The sequence below is a fragment of the Dipodomys ordii genome, unplaced genomic scaffold, assembly GCF_000151885.1.
Source record: "Dipodomys ordii isolate 6190 unplaced genomic scaffold, Dord_2.0 Scaffold44, whole genome shotgun sequence".
In the NCBI taxonomy this organism is placed as follows: domain Eukaryota; kingdom Metazoa; phylum Chordata; class Mammalia; order Rodentia; family Heteromyidae; genus Dipodomys; species Dipodomys ordii.
This window is the reverse complement of record NW_012267260.1, coordinates 8,593,827-8,616,385: the sequence shown is the minus strand read 5'-3', so window position 1 is coordinate 8,616,385 and position 22,559 is coordinate 8,593,827. Positions and strand designations below refer to the sequence as shown.

Sequence of the window (22,559 nt, the reverse complement as noted above, 5' to 3'; positions counted from 1 at the left end):
GACCGGACCCCAAAAAAAAAAAAAAATAAATAAATAAATAAATAAAAAGGTTGCAGAGCCGGGCGCCGGTAGCTCATGCCTGTAATCCTAGCTACTCAGGAGGCTGAGATATGAGGATCTTGGTTCAAAGCCCAGGCAGGAAAGACCATGAGACTCTAATCTCCAGTAAACCACCAGAAAACCCGAAGTGGCGCTGTAGCTCAAGTGGTAGAGCACTCGCCTTGAGCTGAAGAGCTGAGGGACAGCACCCAAGCTCAGAGTTCAAGCTCCACAACCGACCAAAAAAAAAAAAGTTGCAGAAAACCCAAAAGTAATTGCATCTAATGGACTTTACACTGAAAACTCATGATATTGAATAGATTTGGTGAATTAGTGGTTTTCTATTTGTAAAGGATTACAAGTTGTATAAAATGCATATTCTTAAATGATAAAAAGAATACAATGGGGGGGCTGGGAAGGTGGCTCAGTGGTAGAGCACTTGCCTTGCATTCATGAGGCCCTGGGTTCGATTCCTCAGCACCCCATAAACAAAAAGAAAAAAGCCGGAAGTGGCACTGTGGCTTAAGTGGTAGAGCGCTAGCCTTGAACTGAAGAGCTGAGGGACAGCAATCCGGCCCAGAGTTCAGGCCCCACGACCGGACCCCCCACCCCCCAAAAAAAATACAATGAAGATTTAAACAGATTAGCACAAATGAAGAGAAAGAGAAAGAGCTGATGGTCACCTAAATATATTTTAAAAGTCGATGCTTAGTACTGTTCTTCTCTCTCTCCAAGTCGGAGGCAAAAGCTTTTCATGGGGAAAAAAGACAGGAAATCAGGCATGATAGAAGGTAGTAAAAGGTATGTGGGGTGATTCAGTTATAGAGTGCCAGCCAATGAGCAAAAGCATCAGATAGCAAGTTTGAGTCCTGATCTCAGACCAAAAATAAATAAATAAATAAATGAAAAAAATTCAACCTTACAGCTATCTGATTTTTCTTAAGCTTAGTGGTTCTCAAGCTGTTGTGGTGGACCTCTGGTACCAAGCCCTCAAGGCACTTTTGGGACTCTGGGATATAATGACCTCAAGACTGTTGAAACGTCTCTACTTCCATTCTGTCATCAGCAGTGATGCTTCCCCAAGGCTGCACGCGTGGGAGACATAAAGCAAAGGATAGAGTGTAGAACACAAACAGGAAACTCTGTCTTTTATTAAGCCAGAAATTAAAGATATTTGCAAAAGTGTAAAACACTGCCACTGCTCACTGAAACTTTTCATTTAGGAAGTAATTTCTAGAAAAACATGAAGACATTATTATCATTATTATTATTGTCATGGGGCTTGAACTCTAGTCCTGGGATCTGTCTCTGAGCTCTACAGCTCAGGGTTAGCACTCTACTACTTGAGGCACAGCGCCATTCCGGCCTTTTCTGTGTCTGGTGCTGAGGAATGGAACCCAGGGACTCATGCATGCGAGGCAAGCACTCTACCACTGAGCCACATTCCCAGCCCAATGAGTATTATTTTCTTTTTCTTTTTTTGTCGGTCGTGGGGCTTGATCTCTGGGCCTGTGCTCTTCAGCTCAAGGCTTGAGCCACAGCGCCACTTCCGGTTTTTTCTAGTGGTTTATTGGAGCTGAGAGTCTCACGGACTTTCCTGCCCCGGCTGGCTTTGAACCGCGATCCTCAGATTTCAAGCCTCCTGAGTAGCCACCGGCACCCGGCCCTGTTTTGATTTTCTAAAAATTAAACACGAGAGTTGAAATTGACCCACACAAATCAAAAGTATTTTGGAGTCCTTGTCCTCCAGGCGAGTGCCCGGCTCCCTGGAGGAGGCCTTCCGCACTCAGCCCTGAGACTGCAGCCTGCAGCGAGGTCCCGGATGTAGGGAAAGCTTTGCTTCCTGGAGGAGGAGGACTTCCGTCACTCACGCCTTCGACAGCCGCGATGTCCCGGATGTCGGGAGGACATCTCCTCAAGTTCCGCGGAGGGCGCGCAAGGCCCGCGCGGGCTCAGCCCCGGGCTGCTGGTCTTTTAAAGCGGGGATCTGGAACATTCCAGCCCACGCGCCGCGGTCCTTCCTGCCTTTGCCCTGGGTCCCCCCGAGAGGGCCAGAGCCAGCCCCCTTCGCCTCATCTTCTAAACAGCCCTAGGTGAGTAATAAGCAGGGGGTGTCAACGAGACTCAGCAGCAGTCCTGCCCGCCTGTCCCCCCCCTCGTGCTTCCTCAGCGACCCCTCACCTGCCTCAGGTGCCGGGACACAGCACCCAGAGCTACGCGCGCCGCCATCTTGCCGCCCTGACCTCTCCGGACCACTTCCGGGGTCGCAGCGACGCCATCGGACGATAGAGTTGGGCGGAGAGAGTGTATCCTCGTGTTCCGGCACGGAAACAACCACAGAGACGTGAGTCGTCCACATTTGGAGCGAATGGACACCCGGCTCGAGGACCAGGTTGCTTCAGCTGTTTTGAGTTCCAGCCATGTTTTCAAACGTAACGAATCATGCTTCAGGAGGAGGGACATAGCTCCCGCCACCTTTGAATCCAAATCCTAAGCCCTGACCTTATTGAGATAGAAGTTATGTTTTCCGTAACTTTCTTTGCTGTGGGGGTTCTTGTGCTCCAGCTCTCTGGTCTATCTCTGCCCTACCGATCTTCTTGAGGCATTTCCTTACGTTACCCTAACATGTGAGAATTTACAGCGGCTGCCTTTACGAGCCAAAGGTTATTTTCTCTGGTTGTTAATGGCCATCATAATTTAATTCCAAGTCCAACAACGGCTTATAACTGCATTTGTTGAAGTACAACTCCTCCCCGTTTGTGCAAACAGTTCTATTTCAGTAGAGTGCTTTCACATATGCAATTTAACATAATGGAAAACTCTTTTTACCTTTCTAGAATCCATACATAGACTGAGAGTCCATGGAATTCAGAATTGACCTTAGGTAGTCCTAAACTTTAGGTGTCTGTCTTTCTCAGACACACACAGTAGTGGAACTGGATCAGTTTAGACACCCTCCCACCCCACCCCATTTGTTCTTTCAAGATACCGATTTCCTCAAAGTGAAGGAATCATAGAGCCATCTTTCCCCTCTGCCCCTGCCCCATGGATAATATTGAATGGCGCCTGGTACAGGGTGATTCATGGGGAATGACCAAGAATAAATGAATAATAGTACTGTACAACTAGAAGCTGAATTTAAGTTTAAAACACTGCAGGACTGGATGTAGCTCAGTGGCAAAGTGCTTGCCTAGCAAGTGCAATGTCCTGGGTTCGATCCCCAGTACCAAGAAAGAAAAGACAAATAAAAATACAGTTAAAAAAACAACACTGCATAAATACACACTGTTACTAGAATGACCAATTTAAAAAAAATTTTCTTGCCAGGCGCCAGTGGCTCACACCTGTAATCCTAGCTATTCAGGAGGCTGAGATCTGAGGATCTGAGGATCACAGTTCAAAGCCAGCTCGGGCAGGAAAGTCCATGAGACTCTTATCTCCAATAAACCACTAGAAAACTGGAAGTGGCACTGTGGCTCAAATGGTAGAGCACTGGCCTTGAGCTGAAGAGCGCAGGGACAGTGCCCAAGCCCAGAGTTCAAGTCCCACAACCCACCAAAAAAAAAAAAAAAAGAATTCCTTTGCTTCTTGAGTCCTGTTTACTTTGTCGTATCTTGTGTTTTGATTTTAACATTTGCATATCAGTGAGACCATGTGCCATTTGTCTCTCTGATCTTGGCTTATTTCACTCAGCATGATTTGTTCTGGTTCCATCCATTTCCCTATGAATGCCATTATTTAGTTCTTTCTAATGGCTGTGTAATATTCCATTGTACATAGGTACCACAATTTATGAATCCATTCATCTGTAGTGGGGCATCTGGGTTGTTTCCATAACTTGGCTATTGTGAACAGTGCAGCAATGAACATGGAGGTGCATGTGTCCTTGTATCCTGACTAAAATTAAGTAAAAAACAACAACAACAACAACAAACCCAAGATTAAAGTCTTCAACAAGAATGCAATACTTAGGGGATAAATTCTGTATAAAAATTCAGAATTTGGGCTGGGAAGGTGGCTTAGTGGTAGAGTGCTTGACTAGCATGCATGAAGCCCTGGGTTTGATTCCTCAGTGCCACATACACAGAAAAAGCTGGAAGTGGCGCTGTGACACAAATGGTAGAGTGCTAGCCTTGAGCAAAAAGGAGCTCAGGGACAGGGCCCAGGCCCTGAGTTCAAGAAAAAAAAAAAATCAGAATTTTAGATTTCTTCCTGAGTTTGCTACTGGCTATTAAAAGATCAATGCAGCCGGGCGCTGGTGGCTCACGCCTGTAATCCTAGCTACTCAGGAGGCTGAAATCTGAGGATCGCAGTTCAAAGCCAGCCCGGGCAGGAGAGACCGTGAGACTCCTATCTCCAATAAACCACCAGAAAACCGGAAGTGGCGCTGCAGCTCAAGTGGTAGAGCGCTTGCCTTGAGCTGAAGAGCTGAGGGACAGCGCCCAGGCCCAGAGTTCAAGCCCCACAGCCGACCAAAAATAAAATAAAAGATCAATGCACATTAAAAATTGGAAATCTAAGACTTGAGATGCAAGTAAATCAGGGAGATATCCTGATCTAGTGCTATTAATGAAGATATATTCTAAGGGCACAGTGTTCTCAGAAGCTTAAATTATTATTTTTTGTGTGTGTGTTTATTTAATTTGGGGGGGAAGATTTTTTTATTGAGATTATTGATTATATAAATGTCACATATTTCAAAGTATTGTGGAATAGTGATACTTAGTCAAAATCACAAACACAAAATACTGTCTACTATTTATTAAAGCTGGAAGTGGCGCTGTGGCTCAAGTAGTAGAGAGCTAGCCTTGAGCAAAAGAGGCTCAGGGCCCGACACCGGTGGCTCACACCTGTAATCCTAACTACTCAGGAGACTGAGATCTGAGGATCGCAGTTCAAAGCCAGCCTGGGCAGGAAAGTCCTTGAGACATTTATCTCCAATGAACCAACAGAAAACCAGAAGTGGTGCTGTGACTCAAGTGGTAGAGCGCCTGCTTTGAGCTGAAGAGCTCAGGGATAGTGCCCAGGCCCAGAGTTCAAGCCCTATGACTGACCAAATAAAAAAAAAAAAAAAGAGGCTCAGGGACAGAGACCAGGCTTTGAGTTCAAGTCTTCAAGCCCCCAGGACCGGCAAAACAAAAACAAGGAAAGCCAAACAAAGCAAGTAAAGTGCAGTTGAGGATGCGGCAGAGGATTTACGAGAAGGCTCCTCGGTGGTAGTAAGCCTGAGAGACACAGTGTGGGCACTACCGCTTCAGGAGATTCATCCACTGGATGAGGACGCTCAGAGTTTGAGGCTAGTGCAGTCAAAAAGTTAGCAAGACCTCATCTCAACCAATGCAAAGCCGTAATGGTATCTGCCATCTCAGTTACATAAGCATTAATAGGGGCTGGGAAGGTGGCTCAGTGGTAGAGTGCTTGCCTTGCATATATGAGGTCCTTCTGGGTTCGCTTCCTCAGCACCACATGATCAGAAAAATGCCAGAAGTGGTGCTGTATAGTTCAATCGAGCTGAAGAGCAGAGGGACAGCGCCCAGGCCCAGAGTTCAGGCCCCATCTCCGACAGAAAAAAAAAAAAAAATTAATGAGGCCAGGCACCAGTGGTTCATGCCTGTAATTCTAGCTCCTTAGGAGGCTGAGATCTGATGATTGCAGTTCAAAGCCAGCCTGGGCAGGAAAGTCTTTGAGTCTCTTATCTCCAATTAACCACCAGAAAAACCGGAAGTGGCGCTGTGCCTCAAGTGGTAGAGTGCTTGAGCCTTGAGCTGAAGAGCCCAGGGACAGTGCCTAGGCCCAGAATTCAAGCCCCACAACCAACAAAAAAAGAAAAAAATTAATGAGGACTGGAGGTGGGACTCAAGTGGTAGAGCCTTTGCCTGGCAAGTGCAAGACCCTGACTTCAAACCCCAGAACTGTTACAAACAAAAACAAACAACAACAAACCTTAGTTCTGGTTTTCTGCAATGGGGACACTTCACTGAGAATTAAATATGATCCACAAAATCCACCCACAGGCAAATGAGCATCTATCTAGCATCAAGAAAAGCTATTCCAATGGCTAAAAAGAAGGAATATTTAAGCCAAATGAAACTCAGAAAGATATTTTATTTTCAGAGCAGCTGATGCAATATTGAATCAGGTTTTTCACAAATAAATATAACAGTGCGCATTTGGTTACATGAATGCCCATGTGTAGGAACTGTAATGACTTTGGAGAAGGCTAGTGAGTGGAACCTAAGTAATATTCACCTGGTTCTCTTCCTGACAAAACATGTGATCATCTAAAGCAACCTTCTTAACAGGACAGGAAACAACCTAGAATGCCCTAGTTTTGGTGGTTTTTTTCCCCCCTTCCTTTTAAATTTAAGGAATGCACCTTTTTTTTTTTTTAGGACAAGCCTATAAAACATCTTTATTTGTTACATAGGATGTTTAAATATAACTTTGCTTTCAAGCTTCAAACTTTTTTTTTTAACCCCCCAGTAAAATAAGACTTTTGGTTCATCTTAACAAAAACTGACCCAGGAAGAAACATTTTTAGCAAAATGTTATTATAAAATTCACTAGAAAATACTGTCCTTTTTTGCCAAAATGTTACATAAAATCCTTATTAAAAATACACACATTACAAAAGAAAAAAATTATGAATATGTTATACAGAGTGCTTTGATATGGACCAAGGGACTCCATTCCAGTAAAATACAATTAAGCACAACTAGATATTATGATGTCAACTTATAATAGTGCAAACCTGAATAAATTACATCCTGATAGGGAAGGCATGCAAATCACTGGCTAATAGAACATAACAAAGCCAAAACAGGAAGCAATCACAACCACTATTTAAAAATGTTTGCTTTTTTTATTAATTACATTAATTTTTTTCAAAAATACTTTTTTCTTTACAATAGAACTCCTAGAAAATATTTACAACCTTCCTCTAATAAAATATAACAGCAGTTAAATATATTTGAAAATAAGATGGGTTTTTCCATAAAATATATCTGTTAACTTTTTTTTTTATATATACAAGCTTTCTCAAAGAGGTCTAAATTCACTCATGAAAAACCATCTGATAGTAAACAGTAACTGTTGAAGATGTTAACCTTTAGAAAGAAAAGTTCTGTAGGGTGGGGTAGGAGTGGAGCTAAAACCCAATGTGTACATGCAGGCAGAGTCATTTCAGAAAAAAAAAAGTGCAAAATTTTACTAAGAAGTCAATGCCTTTAGTTGATAATAAAGAAACATGAATGCAGGTATTTGAACTGTCTCACAAAGGAGGAGTTCTTTGGTTCTTTCAAGTCAAAAATTCTAATGCTATACTGCATGGAAAAACTAAGGTTAAATTGTGCATTTATATATATTACTATTATTTTTGCAGTGGTAATTCCATTTATTTCTAATGCTTAAAGCTGGAACAGCTGGGCAAGTCTGCAAACAGAAGCAATACATTTGCCTCCCAAAGATGATAGCCCCACCGAGGCTCAACCTCAGACTTTGTGGAAGGAAGCAGAGACAGCCAGTGACACGGCTGTTGAGTGGTTTCGTGGCAATTCTGCCCCGAAGCCCATGTGCGGAGCCCAGGAAGCTCACTCAAAACTTCTTAGATTCAACACGAGAGAATCACTTGTTGAAGGGGAAGATGAAGGAAACCCCCAGGACATCGCTAAAAAAAAAACAAAACCATGATGGAAATGAAAAGTTTCGTGTTTTCCTACTGTCCGTGGCTTTCCTGAGATTCCAAAACCTCTGGCTGTGTAGCGTTGTGGGGGCCACAGCTGGTTCTCTGCAGCATGGAATGTAAAGGAGGCTCAACCCTGCCTCACCTCTGCTGAGATTCCTCCTAATGTCCAGCTGTTAATGCACCCAGAGGACAGCCACACTTACCTGGAGCTGGGTGTAACAAGGCAGGGTTGAGGCCCTCAGACCTGCTCCATGGGTTGCTCAGTGACACTAACACCGAAGGGGAAGGGAGAGGATCAGGCTCGTCGGTGCAGCGGCTGTATCCTGGTCTGACTCTTGCACTAACAGTGGGATGGATCACAGTTTGACTCAGCACAAAAAGTCCAGGCTAGGACAAATTTATTGCCTTCAAGTACAAACAACAACCCTGCTAACAGGGGCAGAGGGAGGCCGAGCAGAGCCTCAGGAAGCTTACTGAAGTCTAGAAATGCTTTGGGAAGTGACTTGAAAGGAATACATTTGTTGTTGGAATGCACACATTGTAACTAAAGCATATCTGAAACCATGTGTGTTGGCTTTCCATGCACTTTTCCTTGGATTGGCTATTGCTTATGTGTTAGAAGAGCCCATTGCTCAGGGCTAGCATCTAGATCAACTTTAGTCCAGTGGATGAATTAGCAAAATCCCAGCGAGAGGCTTCACAGTACTTCAAGCGGTACCAAGGAAGTTCGGAACTCCACTGACCATGAACCATGTTGCAAAAAAGATATGTATTAGGAACAGAACAAAACAAGACAAAAAGAACACTTCCTGGAAGGTCAGGGCTGGATAAAAATAATTCTTGGTGGCAAAACATGGTCCAAGGGCCCAACATGTATAGAGTAGCCTGCTTCACACAAACACACACACACGTGCACACACACACACACACACACAAACCTTGGGACAGAAGGCGACTGGGATGGTTGACATGTGAAAGCCATGGAACACGAAGGTGAGGTTCATTTCCTTCCTGGAAATGAGAATGTAGCCCGGATGAAACACCTCTTAAAGATAGTTGTGCCAATCATTTATTCCCCCCTAGTCCCCCGTAAAAACAATTTAAAAAGATAAAAGGAAAAGAAACTGGAGTTTTCTTCTTCTCTAAACCTGAATAAAATGACCACTTTTTAAACAGGTAGTTTAAAAGGGTTACAAAAACAAGCAAGCAGTCCAGGTTTCCTGATTGATGAAGATGGAGGTGACCTTCGGGTTCTATAGTTCTGTGTCACCCTGAAGTAGAACCGAATCTTGGTCATCCAAGAGCAGGTCGGTATCCACGACCTCGGCCTCTTCCATGACACCTCCTAACTGCTGGACGACGTCATCGTCCAGGATGTCCACGTCCTTGATGGGTTTGATGAGACCCAGCTGGTCCAGGGGCAGCAGCCCCGGCGCCCCCACTGGGCCCGTAGTCCTCTCAATCGTGGCTGCCATTTCTGCAGCAAAAGCCGCCTTCTGCGCTTTCTGCCTCTGCTGTTCCTCCTGCTGTCTGTGCGTTTTCATGTGTGCATTTCGGCTTTTGATCTTGAAGAAGACCCTGAAACCAAAGAAAAAGGAGAGGCTGATCATTTACAAGGAGCTGGAAGTTCTGGGAAATCCCGCTGCTCTACAGGGACAGCCTGAGGACTGTCTCTGATCCTTTCAGGAGGGAGTGGGGACCGGCAAACACTGGCTCTATGTCTGGCTTCCTTCCTGAGCAATGGAGGAGGCCTCTCCAAAGCTTTCCTGTCCATGTGCATCTGGAGCCATAGCCCCTTCTTTCCATCAGCCTCCTTTTCTTCCTCCCTTCACTGACCATGCCCGCTCCATGAAGAATCCTCAACTCTGCTCCCCAGCCATCATCAATACCCCTGTTGTGAAATTATCTGCCTGCTACACACTTGGTGCATCTCCTTTTCTCTGCTTCACTCATTCCAGTTTGACTCGTCTCCTCTACCTCAGCCTTCTCAAGGGCTCAAGTCACCCTGCGGGGTCAACTCAAATGCCTCTTCTGTATTGACTGTGCCTGATGCTGTTCCTTGTTACTAGGGACTGTGGTATTAGCATCGTTTTCTATTGATGACCACAGAATAAAAGCTGCTCTCACCCAGGGGTTCCTGTGCGCTCCAGGAAACATCTGGAAATGTGTGGAGACATTTTGGTGGTCACAGGAGAGGAATATCTTAGCCTCAAAGAAGGAGGGGCCAGGGATGCTGCTAAACAATTACCGGGCAGCACAGGCTCCCTTCCCCAAATGAGGGATTTGTGGCAAAATGCCTATTGTGTTAAGGAACCTGAGACAAAAAGGCATCATATTTTTCATACCAGGGATCTGCCAGCCGTGGGCAGTGGTCAGCCCCAGCTTAGTGTCTGTAAATGAAGTTTCACTGGAAGGCAGCCATGTCTTGGTGGGCTGCTTTGGGGGACAGTGGGTAAGCTGAATGGTTGATACAATCATAGTGGCAAAATGAAGAGAGGGGTGGCATCAATACTTCATAATATTCCCTCCTGAAAGCACAAATGCAAACAAGCAAACCTCACTTCTAAGACCTGAGTTAAACAAAGTTCATAGATCCTACATGGATGTGTTAAAAACGTTTTCATGGAGTCTCTATGAGTCCGGCAGCTAAAAGCAGGAACCTGTGAATCTTTGTCCAAGGTTTGTGTTTTTGCTGTGCTGGGGATGGAACCCAGGGCCTGTGCACGAGGCAAGTGCTCAACCAGCTGCACCCCACACCCTGTATGTGCCTAAAGTTATCGCTACTCTGTAAAACATGAAATAGTTCTGTTTCCCATACATTTTAACTAGACTTCTGGTTGAAAAAAAAAAGATCCCAAGCAACATCAAACAAGTCAAGAAGCTGGGTGCCAGTGGCTCACACCTGTAATCCTAGCTACTCAGGAAGCTGAGACCTGAAGATCACGGTTCAAAGCCAATCTGGGCAGGAAAGGCCAACAAACCACCAGAAAATCAGAAGTGGTGCTGTGGCTCAAGTGGTAGAGGGCTCACCCTGAGCTGACAAGCTGAGGGACAGCGCCCAGGCCCAGAGTTTGAGCCCACAACTGACCAAAAAAACAAAAACTAACAACAAAACAAGCTAAGAAAACTATTTAATCCATACCACTAGAAGAAAACTTGTAAGGGAGGTTGAATATCCTTCACTAAATATTTGGCACTAGAATGCTTTCAGCTTTTGGAGTATTTGCATATGCATAATGAGACATCTCCATTTAGGTTTCATATATACCTTGTCCACATGGTCTGAAGGTAACTTTATACAAACATTTAAAATAGCCGTGTACATGAAATAGTTTCATGTGTCATTTGCCTCTTGTGGGCAAGGTCACAGTGGTAGATCCGGGAGTAGTGCGGGTTTTTGGATTAGGGTTGCTCAATCTGTAGGGAGTTTTCTTCAAGGCATCCTTTGTCTCCAGCTGGTGGAGCCAGGAGCTGAGCCTGTTTGAGGGAACAGCTTTGGCTCCTTTCAGAGGAAACTGACAAGACCCTTAGAGCTTCCAAACTTCCTCTCTAGAACAGCAGTTGAGCTCAGGGTTGTTCTATCATTATGCCCGCCTAGTGATCAACAGGGGGCTAACTTCATGCCCCCCCCCCCCAGTACGTGGGGCAGTGATGGCAGGGCAGGCTGTGGAGGGTTGCAGAGCAGAGGTGGACACCAACACTCAAACCCCTCTGTCCTACCCATGCACTTCCTGGCAGAAAAACAGCACTATGGTGGGGTGAGTGCCCCCCAATCAGAGGTAGATTTACTTAGAGGCAGCAGGGCCTAGCAGCTAAGAGAACAAGGCCGGGACAGTTTTTGTATACTGATTCTCACTCGGCCTAATCATTGCTTGCCTCAGTTTCTGCTCGAAAAGAAGCTAGTAGCAGCACCTGCCGTGTGCTATAACTCATGCTTATAATCCTACTCAGGAGGTTGAGGTCTGAGGCTCAAGGTTCAAAGCCAGCCAGGACAGGAAAGTCTACGAGACTCTTATTTTCAATTAACCAGCAAAAAGCCAGAAGTGAAAGTGTGGCTCAAGTGATAGAGCACCAGTCTTGGGAGAAAAAGAGTCTGAGTTCAAGCTCCAGCACTGGGGTATGTGTGTGTGCATACACATATGCACACAGCACTTATTGAACAGGGCTATTATTCTCAAGTAAATGAATTGGTATGTGCAAAAAAACCCCAGGTAAGCGGCGAGGATCTGCTCGATGCTGCTCATAGACTGATGTGGTCTATGAGGCTGTGAGGTCCTGCTGGCCTTGCTCATGTAACTAGGGACATTTTCCTGACCGTTTCAACAGACACCAATTGGCATGCCTCCAGTAACACTTGTGGTTGGTATATTTGAGTCAGTAGAAGTTATGGGAGGAGGAACTCATCGAGACACCTCATGGGTGTCCTGCATGACCAGGTGACAGTCTCAAGTCAGGAAAATCTATGAAAGGGAAGCATGCGTTTCCCAGCTCAGTTTTTCTTCCTTAAAGTAAATAACAAGGGCAAGGCGAAGGGGCAGAGCAGTGCCAGGAATCTACGCTCTGCATCTGGACAAAGCTGGGCTCAAGGCTCAGTTCTGACTGGTCCTGGCAGTATGATCTGGGACAGTCAGTTGCAGTCCTCATTTGTGAAACAAGGATCAAGACAGATCTGAATCATGCGGGGTTGTTGTGTGAGGGTTAACTGAGTTCACACACATGAAATATGTAATAGAGTAAGTGCTCAGTAAATGTGAGCTGTTCTTGTTGCTAAATTCTGTCAGAGTTCCCCCTTAGATGTTGTTTAAAACTATATCCAAAAGGACAGTGATGACAGATGGGTTTCATTTCATGAATCAACTCTAACCAACTGGTGGTGCCAGGCTTGAAGCATGATTAAAAAAAAAGGAGTTGTGATAGCAAAGAGTGGTAATTGATTAGTGATGTCTGCCCTGGGCACTAATGTGAGCAGTAGCAGTAAGGGCACTATTTTTTTTTTCAGGGGAGGGGGAGGCAGTGTTGCTACAGAGAGCTTCTGCTTATATATTTTATAGCCACTCTCAAATTCTCAGGAGGGATGCAGAGTGACAGTTGTGAATATGGTGTGGAAATTGGAGATTTTTTTTTGAACTGTTTTTGGCAAGGAATGTTCTTTTTTTTAGTCGGTCGTGGGCCTTGAACTCTGGGCCTGAGCGCTGTCCCTCAGCTCTTCAGCTCATGGCTAGTGCTCTACCACTTGAGCTACAGCGCCACTTCTGGTTTTCTGGTGGTTTATTGGAGATAGGAGTCTCACGGTCTCTCCTGCCCGGGCTGGCTTTGAACCGCGATCCTCAGATCTCAGCCTCCTGAGTAGCTAGGATTACAGGCGTGAGCCACCAGCGCCCGACCAGGAATGGAATTTTCTTATGAGACTTTCACTATCTGAAGATGCCCATCCCTCCAGGCTCTAGAACATCAGAATGGCCATGTTCAGCCTCAGGATGATATGAAGGATGAGTCTAGATTCTCTAGCTGGAGAAACCTGCAGGCATTGTCTGGTGCCTACAGAGCAGTCACTCCCACGATCCCATCGTCAGACCCTGGTTCAAGTCTACCTACTTGCCACACTCTTTGCAGGGGAAGATGGTTGTAGGGTCCGTCTCGCCACTGGTGGTGCTGTGAGAGGGCGAACTCTTCACCGAGCAGTACCCACTCTGGGCCCCGCCAGGCTTCTGCTTCCCAGAAGGGACAGCGCTTCGAGCCTTGGTCACCTGGTTGGTACCACCGTGGATGCGGGCATGGCCGTTCAGCGCCTGTCGAGAGCTGAAGACCTGGGGAAGAAAGGGAGTGACATGACATCTACAGTCCTGAAAAGGAAATTAGGGTTGTTAGTTACTCATGGTTAAGACAGGTGATACATGAAACAATGTCTAATTCAGGCGCATGGGGGGACATAAGCTAACGCTGGGGTCAATGCCATAAAGAGTCAGGCTCAAATACCACAAATGCTAGAAAAATTCCCATTGTTACCTGAAGACAGGCAGCAATCAAGGCACCGTCTCAATGACAACTGGTGCCGGAGTCTGGGACTCCAGGTCTGTCTGACTGCTGCTGTCATAGCTAACAGAGAGGCTGAGAGGCCATTTACCTTCTGCATAATTTTTTTTTCTGCCTGCAAAATGAGGGGCTTGGACCAGCTTTCCAAGTCTTTTTTTTTTTAAGTTGAAAACTAATTTCCTCCCTCCCTCTCTATTAAGCAAATTTAGTCTTACTTCAACCTCAAGTTAAAAGCAGAGATGGTCTGACTGAAATGGAAACAGGAGCCAGTTTGATGGCTCCAAATCTCCCCCCAGGAAGTCCTGGTACCCCAGGAACATACTTTAAAGACACTAGTGAGGTGCCCTCACATATCAGATCTCTATGCATGGATAGCCCCTCTCAGTAGGTTTTTCATTTAATCAATCAATCCAAATCAATCAATCAATTAATGACTTATTTTGGTACTGGTGCTTAAACTCAGGGCCATGCCTCTACTTCTAACTTTTTGCTGGCTTAATGGAGATAAGGGTCTCATGGACTTTTCTGCCTAGGCTGTCTTTAAGATGGATCCTCCCATCTTAGCCTCCTGAGTAGCTAGGATTACAGGTATGAACCTGGTGCTGCTGGCTTTTGCAGTGCTGGGGATGAAACCCCGGCCTCACGCATGCTAGGCAAGTGCTCCACCACTGAGCTGCTGTGCAGTCAAGTAGGTCACTGCGGAGGCAAATGGGAAAGATCCTCAAATTTTAATACAGAGGAGGAGCTAGGCAGCGTTTCAAATATTGCCATAAAGCAGGGTTTCTTAGTCAGCCTTAGCACTATGGACATTTAGGGTTTGCACGATCCTTCCTTCCTTCCCTCTTTTTATTTTTATCTTTTTCTTTTTGTCGGCTTGAACTCTGGGCCTGGGCACTGTCCTTGAGCTCTTCAGCTCAAGGTGAGTGCTCTACCACTTGAGCCACAGCATCTCTTTTCAGTTTTCTGGTGGTTCACTGGAGATAAGAGTTTCACAGACTTTCCTGCCCATGCTGGCTTTGAACCTCAATCCTCAGATCTCAGCCTCCCGAGTACCTAGGATTGATTACAGGCATGAGCCACCGGCACCCAGCTTTTTTTATTTATTTTTGGTGACTCCACTTTTGTACTTTTTAATTACACAGTTTTTGGAAGCACAAGGGCTTGTGTGTCCACTTTGCACATAAATATAAATGAGCACATACATATATTGAAGTGCAGTGGTGAAAAATAGCAGATGAAGGTAATTACTGGTAGCCAAGATCGGAAATTTATGAATAGATCAGGTTACCAAATGCTCTTAGTGACTGCATACATTGTTAATGAGACAATGTACTTTGACCCCCACCTATCAGATACTAGCAGAACCCTCTCAGCCTGACAGTGCACACGGTCCAACATTCTTGGTGGTGGGGAACAAGTCACCCCAGTTCCAAATTGCTTTGCTAATGAATATAATGCATACCCTTGAATTCTAAGAGCCCCATTTGTTAAGTTTAGGGGTTGCTTTGTATTTGGTTTGGGGGCTTTGTTTGTAGTCTTAGGGAGGGAAAAAAAAGCCCAGTCTATCACAGATTTCATAATTCCTAGTCTTCATTGTTAGGCAAGGAATAAAAGCAGTATACTTTTCTCCCTCTGAGTTTTCAAAGTGATTGAGACTATTTATCTTGCTTGGCATTTCTGATTGGGCAAAGTAAAAGATTGACTTTCTGCGCAGTTAAAAAAAAAAAGTACTGTACATTACAACTATGAATGGAGGAAACATCCAATTTCTGAAAAAATTCACCAAGAAATGTTGTCATTTAAATTCACATCTTAGTCATTCCTCCACTGAGGCTCCTATGCCATATGGCGACGGGAATGGGGACCAGGCCAGGCCATTCAACACCCAAGACAGAAACATGCTACCAATTTCTTATGGCCTCTTGAAGGCGAATGCAAAATATATACATCTTTTTTATTCTTAAAGCTTTTTCGTTTTTTTCCTTCAATGTAAATCAAATGAATCTCTGCTTCAGGATATAAATATTTCAACGCTTGTTGCTTTCTTCATCTAAATGACAGATTCAATAAAGAGCATTCAGTACAGTGTTATATTAGACAAGCAGATTAAGAACACTAATTTGAAACAATGGGATTCTTGTGTAGCATTCTTTTGAGTGCTGGGGATCAAACCCAGGAATTTATGTATGCTAGACAGCAATAATACCACTAAGCTATAGCTCCAGCTCCCAGAAACAGCATTCTTATGTGGGCAATAACCTCTAGAACTTGTCCATACCTGGCTTTAAGAGACATGATTTGGGAAAATGTCACCAATTCAGACCAGTTGGGGACAGGTGACTACTGAGAGACCATAGTTATTTTATTTATTTATTTATGTTTGCCAGTCCTGGGGCTTGAACTCAGGGCCTAGGCACTGTCCCTGAGCTTCTTCTGCTCAAGGCTAGGACTCTACCACCTGAGCCACTTCTGGCTTTTCCTGTTTATGTGGTACTGAGGAATTGAACCCAAGGCTTCATGCATGCTAGGCAAGCATTCTACCACTAAGCCACATTCCCAGCCAGAGACCACAGTTCTTTAAGATCCACCCAGAGCCTTTGGCCAGGCCATGCAACTGTGGAAGGCCTTCCGTTAACTCCAAGGCTGTGTTGCACAGCACAGCTTTCAGACTTGTTTACATGATTAGTTTGCTTAGTAAATCTGTCCGCCTCCACAGAGTACAAAGACAAACAGTTTAAATGTTTGTAACAAAGTGCTCAAATGTCAAATTAGTGGCATTTGAATTAGCAACACTTTGCAGCATATGATATGCAAAACCTTGTAGGCAGGCAAGGCTGCAGGCTGTGGGGGTAAGTAATTAGGATAGAAAAGGAAGGTCCAGCCAACAGGGCCTCACCTTAGTGACACACAGCCCAGGGACATAAAAAGAGAAATCCCTTGCTTCAGCCTCCCAAATGCTGGGATTACAGGTGTGCACAACCACACCTGACTCCAGGGATCTCGCTTATGCATTAGCAGGCAGCATCACACCTGGCCTGTACATACGTTATTGGCTCAATGACCAATGGCTGCGTGGAGTGACCTCTGCCACCCTCCCGCTGTTGCAAGTGCTCCCTTGTGAGCACGTGTCATCTTTTAGAGCTAGGCACAGCTGCGAGGCCCTCGCTCATCCCAGACACCCAGACAACAGACACTTACAGCCCCACAGTTGGGCATTTCACAGATGAAGGAGCCCGAGGGCTGGCTGAGGGCCTGCAGGGGTGGCCCCTCCGTGACAGTCAGGACAGGCACGGGCGGGGGCTCCGGGGACTTCGGCACTTCACTCTCCTCGTCTTTTGGTGATTTCCTATCTTCCTCCAGGTCCTCCTCCTCCTCCTCCACCTCTTCTTCCTCTTCACTCGTCTAGTGTTAATAAAAGCAAGGACAATTTTTGGTGAACAGAACTCAGAGGCTGGAGCTCAGGGAAGGCTGGCTCTGGGCACTTTGAGGTAACTTGTTAGGCCAGTCCCTAAAGGATGGTCCCCGGAGGCCTGAATGATTTATTGTTATTATTGTTATATTTTTGGGTGGTCATGAGGCCTGAACTCTGGATCTGGGCACTGTCCCTCAGCTCAAGGCTAGCCACAGCGCCACTTCTGGCCTTTTCTGTTTATGTGGTGCTGAGGAATCCAACCCAGGGCCTCATGCATACAAGGCAAGCACTCTACCACTGAGCCACCTTCCCAAACCCTGTTTGATTTTTATTTTGTGCCAGTTCTGGGGCTTGAACTCAGGGCTCATACTCTCAGCTGTTTTTGTTCAAAGATGGCACTTTACCACTTGAGCCACAGCTCCCCTTCTGGCTCTTGGCTGGTTAACTGGATATACATCTCCCAGACTTTCCTGTCCTGGCTGGCTTCAAAGCAAGATCCTCAGATCTCTGCCTCCTGGGTAGCTGGGATTACAGCACCTGGCACTTAGAATTTTGCAATCAAGGAAGTCTCCCTGTTTGTAACCTCACTCATTATATAAAGATATGAAAAGCTAGAGAGGAAATATTTCTATATGCAAAGAGTCTTCATCATTTGATACTATTGGATCTAACAAGTGACTAAAACTTGTAATGAAGAGCTTCAAAGACCTTCTGCCCTTCCACAGAAGGGACCCAGGACGATTTGGTTTATAGGTCTTTTCATTTATGTGCTGGTTCTGGGGCTTAAACTCAGGGCCTGGGCGCTGTCCCTCAGCTTTTGTGCTAAAGGCCAGCACTCTACCACTTGAGCCACAGCACCATGTAGGCTTTTTGGTGGTTAACTGGAGAAAAAAATCTCATGAACTTTCCTGCCTGGGCTGACTTTGAGTCCTGATCCCCAGATGTCAGTCTCTGGAGTCGTTAGGATTACTGGTATGAGCCATCAGCTCCTCGCTGGCTTACAGGCAAGATTCTTGACTCTCCATCTGTGGAATACATGCGCAGCTGCGCACTCTGCTCTGCTGTCAGCAACAGAATAGAAGACAGGAGAGAACAACAGAATAGACAGGAGAGAAGACGAAGGAGAAACGGCCCTTTTATGCAGCAGGTGCTTTTTCTGACCACAGGCTCAGAGAAAGCTATGTATTCCATGTTTCAGTTTACTAATTTTTCTTTCCAGAGGCACTTTATACAAAAGAATCCTAAGCTGGGACCTGGTGGCTCACGCCTGTAATCCTAACTACTTGGGAGGCTGAGATCTGAGAATCACGATTCAAAGCCAGCAGGGGCAGAAAAGTCTGGGAGATTCATTCTCCAATGAATCAGCAAAGAAGCTGGAAGTGGAGGTATGGTTTAGGTGGCAGAGCATGAGCCTTAAGCAAAAAAGCCAAATGAGACTAGGAGGGGCTGAGTTTAAGACCCAGTACTGGGACAAAAGAAAACACCAGGAATAATTACCCTCAAGTCTCTGCCGATCTCAAGGTTCATAAAATAGCAAGTTAGCATGATTAATCATGATTGCTAATTAATCCTGATTATTCTATTGGAAGATTTCAGTGGGTGCCCGGAGTGAGCTGGGCTGGAGGACAGATTGAGAAGGCCCTTGTCCTATCTCTTGCTTCACAACCACTTAATTGTGTCTGTCCATCCTCATGGGGTAGGGAGAGGGCTGCTGGTACCTGCAGGCCCTGCCTGGGCTGAGAAGCAAGGAAAGGCAATTCTATCTTAACAGTCTCTTCAGCTTCTATTTTACAGTCTACAAAGCACTTCCACATTTACACTGTCATGGACTAGGCTGTCAACCGGCCTTCTATTACACAAGCAGGAATATGGAAGGAAATGCCCACTGCCTCGGCTCCTCACAGCCCATTTGTCTCTGCCAGGTCCTCTTTGCATCCAGAGATCACAGCACATGGGCGGGCTCCGGTCTGCATTTCTCGAGAGCCAATGCTTCCTAAGAATTGCCCAGGGGCAAGAATTTTCCAAGAGGGGAAAAATGTATATATATAGGGCATTTAGTGCTCTACCCCCACTCACCAGTATTGTTTATAGGTAGTGCCCCATATATGCATATTTGAAATGCTTTATTAATAAGATGTATTTAAGACATGGACTTAGCTGCTACTAGATTAATTATGAATTATTAACCATGATTATTGTACTGGAAAATTCAATGAATTCTGATGTAGGCCCAATACCATTTTTTTTTTTTTTTTTGCTGGTCCTGGGGCTTGAGCTCTGGGCCTGGGCATTGTCCCTGAGTTCCTTCTCTAGCACTCTTTAAGCTATTGTGCCAATTCCCGGCTTCTTCTTTGATTAATTGGTGATAACAGTCTCATGGACTTTCCTGCCCTGGCTGGCTTTGAATCATGATCCTCAGATCTCAGTCTCCTGAGTAGCTAGGATTACATGCATGAGCCACTGGCACCCAGTTCCCAAAATATTTTTTTTTCTTTTTTTTGCCAGTCTTAGGGCTTGAACTCAGGGCCTGAGCACTGACCCTGCCCAAGGCTAGCATTCTTACCATTTGAACCACAGTGCCACTTCTGACTTTTTCTATTTAGGTGGTACTGAGGAATCGAACCTAGGGCTTCATACATGCTAGACAGCACTTTACCACTAAGCCACATTTCCAGTTATTCCCAATATATTATTATTACTTTTTTTGGTCGGTTGTGGGGCTTGAACTCTAGGCTTGGGCACTTTCCCTGAGCTCTTCAGCCCAAGGAGAGGCTCTCTAGCACTTGAGCCACAGGGCCACAGCAAGCACTCTACCTCTGAGTCACCTTCCCAGCCCCTTATGTTCTATTTTAGTAAGAAGCCTGAGCCTATATCATAAACTACTCCATAAAAATGGATTGGGAGGCCTGGGAAGGTGGCTCAGTGGTAGAGTGCTTGCCTTGCATGCATAAGGCCCTGGGTTCAATTCTTCAGCACCACATATACAGAAAAACCGGAAGTGGCGCTATGGCTCAAGTGGTAGAGTGCTAGCCTTGAGCTGAAGAGCTGAGGGACAGCGCCCAGGTCGAGTTCAGGCCCCAGGACACACACATACACACACTAAAATAGAAGATAAATAGGTTGCTTTCACTTAGATAGTCTCATTCTACACAAACTCATCACCTTCCAAATCAGTTTCAGGTAAAACCACTCTATGTCAAATGCTGAAGGTTTTCTACCTTTATTTATATAAATGAGACTTTATGATCTTACATGTTAAGTAGACTCTGGCCAATAGTTTAGCATTAAAAATGAACTACACAGCTGGGCGCCAGTGGCTCACACCTAGAATCCTAGCTACTCAGAAGGCTGAGATCTGAGGATTGTAGTTTGAAAGCAGCCTGGACAGGAAGGCCCATCAGAGTTTTATCTCCAATTAACCAACAAAAAAGCCAGAAATGGAAGTAGGCTTAAGTGGTAGAGAGCCAGCTTTGAGTGAAAAAGCTCAAGGTTTAGCACACAAGGCCTAAGTTCAAATCCTAGTACCCACACAAAAATTAAATAAAATGAGCTACAGAGTGACTTTTTTTTTGTAGGTCATGGGGCTTGAACTCTGGGTTTGGGCACTATCCCTCAACTCTTCAGCTCAAGGTGAGCGCTCTACCACTTAAGCCACAGTGTCACTTCTGGTTTTCTAGTGGCTTATTGGAAATAAGAGTCTCAGGGACTTTCTTGCCCCAGCTGCTCTGAACCGAGATCCTTAGATCTCAGCCTCCTGAGTAATCCTATTACAGGCGTGAGCCACTGGCGCCCGGCTTCGGAGTGACTTTTCGTGACAGTGGAATTTGTTTCTTGGTCCTTATTATAATTACAGCTTTCTTGCAATGCCATTCTTTGGCTGAAAAAAATTCAAAAACCATTTCGGTTTTTGTAGATTGGTCTCTGCTGTACCGTGATTATGTAAGCCTCAGGAATTTAGATGTGTTTTATTTCAACTGGTAAATCTATACGAGTTGACAAATTGATTTATCATCCAGCCATATGGCTCACCAAAGTGACTAAGAGATACAAAGATAGGAGGACCAAAATCTTAACGTGTAGAACTCTGTAGCAACAAGTTGGCCATTTTATGATATGTTGTGAAATACATTTACTAAGATTCTGAAATGAGTGGAAAGTGGGTAGAGGCTGTAGATTTAACATGGTGCCCAAACCTTGAGTGTTCACATGGTATGTTGAGGAGGATATTTTTATTGCTCAGAAAAGCAAGTACAGGGGCTGGGAAGTTGGCTCAGTGGTAGAACACTTGCCTTGCATGCCTGAGGCCCTGGGTTCCATTCTTCAGCACCACATAAATAAAAAGAAAAAAGCTGGAAGTGGCACCGTGGCTCAAGTGGTAGAGTGCTAGCCTTGAGCTGAAGAGCTGAGGGACAGCGCCCAGGCTCAGAGTTCAGGCCCCACGACTGGACCCCCCCCCAAAAAAAAAGCAAGTACAACTCACACTCTGACAAACTGTGGCATTAGATACATTCAACAACCTCAAATTTTCTCGAAAGATACAAATTCCAGTGTTCCAGTCACAATGATGACAATTTATTGAATATACGGTATGAATCACACACATTTCCAGTTCTCACAATTCTAAAAGTTAATTTCCTTCTTCCTTTAGTGCCAGTACTGGGTTTTGAACTCAGGGCCTTAATCCTCTCAAGACTGACTTTACCACTTGAGCCCTATTTCCATTTTCAGCTTTTTGCTAGTTAATTGGAGATTAGAGTCTTATAGATTTTCATTTTTTCTTTTTTCTTTTGTCGGTCATGGGGCTTGGACACTGGGCTTGGATGCTGTCCCTGTGCCCTTCAGCTCAAGGTAAGCGCTCTACCGCTTGAGTCACAGCAGGACTTTTGTTTTCTAGTGGTTTACTGGAGATAAGAATCTCACGGACTGGGCTGGCTTTGAACTGTGATCCTCATTTCTCAGCCTCCTGAGTAGCTACAATTATAGGCATGAGCCACTGGCGCACGACCTTTCTTTTTCTTTTTTAAATATGTCTTTTTTTCTCTTTTTCTTTTCTTTTCTTTCTTTCTTTTATTTTGCCAGTCCTGGGGCTTGAACTCAGGGCCTGGGCTCTGTCCCTGAGCTTCTTTTTTGCTCAAGGCTAGCACCACTTGAGCCACGGCACCATTTCAGGCCTTTTCTGTTTATGTGGTACTAAGGAATTGAGCCCAGGGCTTCATGCTAGGCAAGCACTCTACCACTAAGCCACATTCCCAGCTCTCTCATGCGAGCTTTCTTTCTTTTTTTTTTTGGTTGGTCGTGGGGCTTGAACTCTGGGCCTTGAGTGCTGTCCCTCAGCTCTTCAGCTCAAGGCAAGCGCTCTACCACTTGAGCTACAGCGCCACTTCCGGTTTT

General features: G+C 45.2%; 2 protein-coding genes across 2 annotated transcripts in view; both read right to left on the bottom strand.

Moving 5' to 3' along the window:
* Positions 1 to 2,283, bottom strand: part of Mrps10 (mitochondrial ribosomal protein S10) — a 10,298-nt gene extending 8,015 nt beyond the window's left edge. The window contains exon 1 of the mRNA XM_013019110.1: positions 2,221 to 2,283. Within this exon, the coding sequence (XP_012874564.1) occupies positions 2,221 to 2,268 (48 nt within the window). The 5' untranslated portion in view covers positions 2,269 to 2,283. The remainder of the gene's footprint in view (positions 1 to 2,220) is intronic.
* Positions 2,284 to 6,124: 3,841 nt separating this feature from the next.
* Trerf1 (transcriptional regulating factor 1) overlaps positions 6,125 to 22,559 on the bottom strand; it is a 50,203-nt gene continuing 33,768 nt past the window's right edge. Inside the window, exons 12-15 of the mRNA XM_013019100.1 lie at positions 18,171 to 18,229; positions 16,955 to 17,158; positions 13,319 to 13,530; positions 6,125 to 9,301 (exon numbers count right to left, since the gene is read on the bottom strand). Coding sequence (XP_012874554.1) covers positions 8,977 to 9,301; positions 13,319 to 13,530; positions 16,955 to 17,158; positions 18,171 to 18,229 — 800 coding nt within the window. The 3' untranslated portion in view covers positions 6,125 to 8,976. The remainder of the gene's footprint in view (positions 9,302 to 13,318; positions 13,531 to 16,954; positions 17,159 to 18,170; positions 18,230 to 22,559) is intronic.